We start from the raw sequence: 8,234 nt of genomic DNA, 5'->3' as shown, positions 1-8,234 counted from the left end.
TTAGAATTTTTGAATTAAACTTATACACCTAGGATGGTTCAAGTTGCCTAAACATAAACTGTTGATGCTGTTTAGATGCTTCAGGCTACCTGAATTTTCTGTACAGCACTGGCAGGTACAACATAGCACCTACAGGAGGGAGACCTGTGTCTTTCTGGAGCGGCAGCGTACCCTGTCAATAGTATTAGTTCAATGTGAACTACAATCAACTGAATTCCAGCAATCTGTTCTCCATATATCAGTTAGCTGTTTGTCCTTTAAATTTTTCTGCCAAATATTAGATCAAGCAAATACCTTCAGGACAAAAGAAATATTCTGCTATATGCCTTAGGCACTCCAGTAAGCAGCAGTGCTCAGCAGACATAGGATATGCTTCATGAACGTACCTTTTATGTTCTCCAATAATAACAACCATTATGAAAGACTATTTCGTTCACGTGCTGAGTATCATGAAACAGCCTTTAATATATCACTGCTGCAAAGCAATTACGAAAGTTCTGGCCAGTCTTGGCTGACATTCAGCAGATTACTGCAACCCTTTACCTCAGTTTCTCCATCTGTGGATCCAGCCACATTTCTAAGAAACCAGGAACCACAGACAAAAAGCACTGCAAGATGCAAAGTGTTTTTTGAAAACATCTTGATAAGAAGTGATTAAGAGCTCGCTCGTCATTCACAGAATAGGTTAGTATCTGCAACTAGTAGCAACTCTGCTAAGTAGCAGCTTTGCTTCCAAGCAACTTGTCAAAGAAGTACTATTGTTAAGAGGATTCCTTATACAAGCCATAGGTTTTCCCCTTCCTTACCGCTTGCATATCTTCATTTTATCTATTGGCAAGTGCTGGTGTAATTGCAATTATAAAGGGTTTCTTTAAGTGTCTCTAGCTTTTACACTTTTCCCTATCTACAAACAGAAGTGCAAGGCAGAAGGGTACACACTCCTTGGTAAAGTTCACCCTTTGAACTCACCACTCAATTCCTCCCCTTCTTACATTTATCTAATCTACTTGAGATGCAGTTATTTTGCTAACTGGCTTAAGTAGCAGCCCAGCTTATTGCATTATACAGATATTCACATATGGAAGTGACCGCAGGCCAATTACCTCTTCAAATAGACCAGGTGCATTTATTTGTATGTGTGATTCCATAAACATGAGAAGACTGGAGTATAAGTTTGTGTTGCCAGCAGCAATTTTGTCTGCTTTCACAGTAGCAAAACAGAACCATACTTAAAGCGTAAGAGACCAGTGAACTCCTGCTGTTGGAGTATACTAAAAGGGGGCCCCAGCTCAGCAGTTTGGACGCTGAGTGGCAAACACCATCTGTATCCTTTTCCCTTCCATAAAAGGAACCTTTATAGGAGTGTAAAGGAAAACAAAGAAAAGATTACTACCAGTAGTTATAGATACTCAAATGGATAGTTAATCATCCAATAAGAATGTGAATTCTCTAAAGACATCGTACTAAAGCAAATTAGTCAAAAACACAAAGCTGTTAAACAAGGGTGCTCCAATAAGCAAGTGATAAACTCAAAAAGCCAAACAAAAATCTCCCCCTACCCCAACTTTACAGCTGTTATTAAAATATAACTAGAAAAAAGGCTTAAAACTAGTATTTTTATTTTGCTCATTTTACTTAGGCTAATCTTGAATCTCCCGTATTTTCTGCTTTTGGTCAGAAAAGGTGAAGCACAGCAAGCATGCCTACATGGGGTTTGCTTACAGATTTCTAAAGCCAGTAAATTGCAACAAACACTGCTGGGGCACTTATGAAAGCCTATCTTTTCTTGCTGTTTTCAGTTAGCCAGCCCTAGAAATCAACACTGAGAAGAAAAATAAACATAGTTTTGACATGTACAGTAGCAAGAATTAGCATTGCATCCAGACAAGGAACAAGCCATTTAAAACAGAAGTTAGTGGATTAAGCATCCTAACAGCTTAAACTGCATGTTTATTCAAGCTGCAACAAGAAGTCAGCCAGTGAAGCAAGGGCCCTTCATTGTGAATTTGTGCTCCACACAGTTTGAACAGCTTTAAGTTCTTTTTTGTTTAGGGGTTTGTTTGTTTCTAAGGAGAAAAAAAAGAATAGGGAGAATATAATTGACAGAATTGGAAGCAGTAGGCTGGTATACTAATGGCCCCTCTAGCCATACATGAAACATCAGCACCATCAAGAGGCAGTCAATGGTTAGTCATCTAACAAAAAAGCAAAAAGCACATTTGGAACATTCACCCCCCCCCATCATATACACGTAGTATACATATACAGAGCAGCCTACATGTATATATACATGTATGTATAAACACACACAATCAGGTACTTAACTTCAATGAGAAATTTTTTTTTTGTATCACTTGGAATATTCCTGATAACAAGATGGGCAACATCACCTGATCTTAAGAAATTCTGTCCTTATACATCTGTTGACTTTAAGTTCCACTTGAAAAAATCTTCCTATCTTGACTGTGTATGCGAAAGCAAGTCAGTGCTTGCTTCAAGAAAGGTAGTTAAAGCTTTTAATTGGAATCATGCCTGTCTAGCTACATACGGTTTATCACTTACTGTTACTAGGTGTAAAGGCACGTGCATTCTGAAATAAAAATAAAAGACAATGAGCATCCAGGGACTTTATGCCAGGGACAACTGTCTGAACTTAAATTCGTATAATTCCATTTAGCTTTCTAGTTTGATTTTTTTTTTTTTAAGAATTATAATTACTTTTTTTTAAAATAACCTTACTTGCTTTCTGAGGAAATTTGATGTTTTCCAGAAAGTTCATCTTTTTAATGTTTTAAGACAGCAGTAATTGAATGTAATATAAAAAACCCAGGCCAGATCCCTCGAAACAATTGCAAGTAGTTTATGTGCCATCTCATCTAAATATTTTTCCTAGAGATTACTCATTAGGGCAGTGGGGATTTTCTGTTGTTTAGCACAAGATACGATTAAGTTCTTGACATCTCAGTCAACCTTCAAAGTTTCTCAACCAGAAACTCTTTCCTTTCTACCATGCTCATGCTGCAGCCTTTGAAGGCACATCAGTAAAACCCTCCTGAAAAAAGTATACATTAGGCCATTTTAGTAATTACAGCTCGTACACCAAGAAAATACAAATTTTAAGTAAGTATTGGCATGGCTAAGATTATACACCTAAAGTGACTTTCATTTTTAGGACTGAAAAAAGCCATGCTAAGTAGTCACAATTTGAAATCATGCACTGAAGTTTGGGTACCCAATAGCTAACCTTCAAAGATACCAGCACTTTGAACATGTAGCAGATTTATTCTAAATGTTACTCCAACAAAAAGATCAATACTGGTAACATTTTGACTCCATGTACCCACCATTACCCCCAATTTAAAATTAAACGCATAAGCATATAAGCATCCCATCCCCCATCCCCCCAGTTTTAAGGTATAGAAAAAGTATTAAAGGAAGGATTCCACAATTACCAGTTTAGGACCAGATAACACCACATAGTCACAGGAAAATTAATATTGAAATCTGTTTAACTTAATGAGAAATCTGTCTTTTATTGTGATAGCTAGGACACTCAGTCTGCCCTTTCCAGGTAACAACTACACAAAAAATTGTTTCTTTGCTCAACATGAGTTTAATCTGGTTTTCACTATTTTCTGCAAGTGGATTGAATGTTTTGTGACTGGAAGTCTTCACGAGGAGGGCAAAAAGTTAGTTTCATTCTGGGTTGTCAGGCATTCCCAATGACCTTTGATATTTTAGGTGACAATTTGCAGGCAAAGTCATCGAAATTTCTGAAGTATCATTAGAGGAGTCACTAGACAAAAAAAGTGACTCCAAAAATCCAAATCAGACTACTTCATTTGAACAAATACAATCTGCCTGAAAGCAGCACAAGAGGCATTAAGTACTTCAACCTATATTGCTGCATGAAAAAGATTTTCCTAAAGATTTATGAACTGCTTTGATACTAGTGTGTTACTTTCCTGTGAACTCAGAATATTGTAGAACTCTTTGTAGAAGAATCTACAAGATCTTTGTAGATACTTAAGACACATTAACTTTAGAAGTCCAGCATTACAGAATCAAAACGCAGTCATCAGCCTACATTTAGGGTTTTAGGATAACCAAGAGCTTCAAATACATACTTCAGGAAGTTTTTTTTTCTTCTTCAATATCTTAAATATAAACAGCTGTCTGAATATGCATGCATCTTTAAAAAGCATCTGAATATGCATGCATCTTTAAAAAGCCCAGCATTAAAAATTACAGTATACAGCTACTTAAATAACTTTAACATATATTCTGCAAAGAAAAGAATTAAACTCTCCTTCTTCCAGATTTGCTTAACTATACTTGTACTTTCAATAAATCAAAAAGTTATGCAAGGAATGATTCTGCAAATTAATCCTCAAGGCAAGGCAAAAGAAGAGCAAAAGAAACCATTTCATCTTTGACTTGTTTTATTTCATCAAGACAACAACTAATACAGAGTTGACAATGCTGAACACGCTGCTCATCATGCAAGAAGTGTATTTAATTTTAATCCTTTTCTAACTACTGCTACTCAGTATGGGACAGTATGGGATTTTTGTATTTGCAGGGTAGAGCGTTTACTAACTCAAGCCTTGTCTCAAGTGTGGCACAATCAGAATGTTCTAAACAGCTGGTTAGGAAGATAGCCGAGATGCAAGAAAGATGTCTGAGCCTCCTTTTCAAGGGCAGCCAACTCTTGTACTGTAGGTGCCAGAATATCCACATGGCCTTTATACAGCCCACCTGCCAAAACAGACCCAATCTAAATGATGTGTTCAAAACCATTTTTCAGCAGAATTAATAATGCTCAACCACAGTCATTCAGAAAGTTAACGTAACTTTGTTAACTTGTTAAAAAAAGCACAAACAAAATGAAATATAAGCATACACACACTTTGGTCACTTGCAACCCATAGACTGCATGTAACAAATCCGGAAGACAGCAAAAAACTAGCAGTTTTTTTTTTTAAATCCATCTATTCTGTAGTTACACAGCAGATAACCAAGAAACTGAGCATTGCATAGCAAGGTAACTCAAGAGTAGTTCATTGCTTACCACCCAGAGCTCTTTTCTGCCCATATGTAACTTTCCCATCAAAATCATCTACTGGTACTTTTATGTCTGGTTCAACTTGGGAAATAGTGCAGTTTAAGTGTTCTTCTATCTCCCCCAGCAACTAAAGAAAAAAAAAAGTCTTAAAAGTACTCTTATGGTCCAAGCATTCAGTCAGACTAGTGTTCTGAACAGACATGTTCAAATAGTTTCAACAGGAACTGTACACAGAAAACAGTATGGTCTCAGTCACCAAAGACTAACACTTTTTTCAAACAGACTATACAAGTTAATTTCCAATCTCAGTATGCTTTTACCCTACCTAGAAACCTTTATTTTACGTACTACTCTATTTATGTGAGTGGGGCTGCTTTATAATAAAGAGCTCACAGTCCAAGCTTATTTTACCACAAATGATGTATCATTCACAGAATCATAGAATAGAATCACAGAATCATTAAGGTTGGAAAAGTCCTCCAAGATCATCGAGTTCAACCATCAATGCAATACCACCATGCCCACTAAACCATGTCCCTAAGCACCACATCTACATGTCTTTTAAATACTTCCAGGGATGGTGACTCAACCATTTCCCTGGGCAGCCTGTTCCAAGGCTTGACCACTCTTTCAGGAAAGAAATTTTTCCTAATCTAACCCTCCCTTGCCACAACTTGAGGCCATTTCCTCTCATCCTATCGCTAGTTACTTGGCAGAAGAGACCAACACCCACCTCACTACAACCTCCTTTCAGGTAGTTGTAGAGAGCAGTAAGGTCTCCCTCCCCCTCTTTAGTGCAGAAAGAAGGGAAGCACTGTGAATTTAACAAGCATTCATACTTGGTATACAAATCCCAATAAAAATATACTTAAGTGACATACTACTTCTAGGTTAGAGGAACAACAGTTTTAAGTTACTTACAGTTTCGTAACAAACCATCTAAACAAAAATGTTTAACTTAACAGCATTTGTTTAGGAAGACCATAGAGAAGCTGAAAATAAGACTCCAACAGAATTGGCTGGGAATATTAAAATAAGCTTTTATAATTGAAGAAATAACTTACAGAAAGTATAACTTGCAAAGTTTTCTAATTTCTTCTTCAAATGGAATCAAAGATTATAAACAACCCAAAACTAGCTTTGTACTTCCACTACACAGCTAAAACAAGAACCATATCCCACAATCTTTTAGAGGAATTAGAACATTCTGGTTAAGTAAAACGTTTACCTGCATCTCATTGTACCATACGGTACAACCTCCTTCTTCCTTCAGTCTAGTATTATAACACCCTTTTCCACGACTACTGCATACATGATACCAAACCTAGAAATAAAGCAAAATAACTTTTAAACTGTGTGAAATAGTTTAGTACATTCATTTTGCTTAATTACAACATGAAAAAGAATTCAGGTATCTATTTAAATTCCCTTTCAAATAAGCAAGAACTTTAATATCCAATGCAGGATATTAAAGTCAGACATCAGCTATGGATAGAACTTCAGTAAGTAACGTCTGTATAATTACCTTTTCTTTCTCTTTTGCCACAAGGGAGATTGCCAGACCCATCCTGAAATATTAGGGGAGAAGAGAGAGAGAAACATGTATTTCAGTAACTACTGTCAACTTATGAAACAACAAAAAACTCAACAAAACGTGGCGACTACTCTGAACATATACATACCTCTCAGCTCTGCCTACTCTCCCAATTCGATGAACATAGTTCTGTTTTTCATCAGGGAGTGTGACGTTGATAACTGTATAAGATACACACAATCCACAGAGAATACAAGATTTTTTTTTTAAATATATGAGCTAATGTCTTAGACCAGACACCTAAAATAAATCTCATTTTGATTGCTGCAATCCCTCTCCTTAGCCCATATACATACTTTATGTTCTATTACAGCAGTTACAGGTAGCATTACCTGCACTATCTACACTTAAGGCTTCCGCTATAAAACTTTCTCCATGATTACTTTTTGACAAGAGTGGAAAAACAAGCGAAGAATCCCCAACAATGCAGATCATCGTTAAACATTTGAGACGGTATGGTGAACAATCAAATTAAAAGTTGCCTAGTTCAAGCCTGTAACATCTATAACTTTTTAAAATGAAGCTGTATGTCATATATCTGTTTTAACTAGTTGACAGGGCTGCAAATATATTGAAGCTGGGTGCAATTCAATAGCTTAGTTTAAAAAGTTATGTCTTACCATACGGAACACCATGAATATCAATTCCTCTAGCAGCAACATCTGTGCAGATCAAGAAACGGACATCCCCTCTCTACAAAAACATAGTTGTAAAAAGTGTTGTGCTAAATAAACCAAACAAAATCCCAGGCAATGAAACAGTAGTCCTGCCCATTTACTTCACCTCGAAGTGTCTCTGTACATTTACGAACACTTCAAATAAAGCTCTTCCACAGTACAACAGTGCTTTTTGAACATGAATAGCTTGGTCAATTTACATCCTCATTTTTTTCCCCAACAGCATAAGGCAAGTATAAATCAATGAATGGCTTAATCAAAACCAAACTGTCTATTATTTAAATAACTTTTTTTTAAATATTCAAGAACCAAAGACTTTAAAAAACCAATGTAATCTGTTACAGAGCTTAAATTTAGGTTTTATTTAAAAGTAAGCCTGCCTATCCTCTCAATGAAAACTCGCAAAGGTCATATTGACTGACAGTATAGATTTCCACCTACAGAAATTGTGTCTCACAGAAATTTAGGAAGTGGGTCATACAGCATTTGAAAGCAATTTAATTTAAATGGAGAACTAGCAATACAAACTAACGTATGATTTCAGATATCGGGAAGTGAAGCCTTCAAGAATCTGCTGCATCACCTTAAATCTTTCCAGGTTTTGCTTTCTTTCTTGAGGTTTTCTGTCACCATGCAGACAGACACATGAGAACTGATGTCCCTTCCTATCAGGGCCTGAAAAAGTTGCTATGCATTAATAACATCATATATAAGTTATGACACAACACCATATGGAAGAGGAACAAAAAAAGTACATTTTGCAGGCAAAAGTCTCAACTCAGGAGAATTTCACTTAATTTATTACCAATTAACATAAACTTCTAATTACTGATACAGGCATTGGGGAAAACAAGACGAACAATTAAACAAATGCCTTTCCTCTCCCCTTCCCAGAGGA

At 36.4% G+C, this 8,234-nt stretch overlaps 1 protein-coding gene across 1 annotated transcript in view; it reads right to left on the bottom strand.

Moving 5' to 3' along the window:
* Nucleotides 1–4,424: 4,424 nt before the first annotated feature.
* DDX1 (DEAD (Asp-Glu-Ala-Asp) box helicase 1) overlaps nt 4,425–8,234 on the bottom strand; it is an 18,703-nt gene continuing 14,893 nt past the window's right edge. Inside the window, exons 19-25 of the mRNA XM_009573974.1 lie at nt 7,920–8,011; nt 7,280–7,352; nt 6,748–6,820; nt 6,591–6,633; nt 6,294–6,389; nt 5,072–5,192; nt 4,425–4,758 (exon numbers count right to left, since the gene is read on the bottom strand). Coding sequence (XP_009572269.1) covers nt 4,628–4,758; nt 5,072–5,192; nt 6,294–6,389; nt 6,591–6,633; nt 6,748–6,820; nt 7,280–7,352; nt 7,920–8,011 — 629 coding nt within the window. The 3' untranslated portion in view covers nt 4,425–4,627. The remainder of the gene's footprint in view (nt 4,759–5,071; nt 5,193–6,293; nt 6,390–6,590; nt 6,634–6,747; nt 6,821–7,279; nt 7,353–7,919; nt 8,012–8,234) is intronic.

This window comes from Fulmarus glacialis, unplaced genomic scaffold (genome assembly GCF_000690835.1).
Source record: "Fulmarus glacialis isolate BGI_N327 unplaced genomic scaffold, ASM69083v1 scaffold28483, whole genome shotgun sequence".
NCBI classification, from domain to species: domain Eukaryota; kingdom Metazoa; phylum Chordata; class Aves; order Procellariiformes; family Procellariidae; genus Fulmarus; species Fulmarus glacialis.
This window is presented reverse-complemented; position numbering and strand designations above follow the sequence as displayed.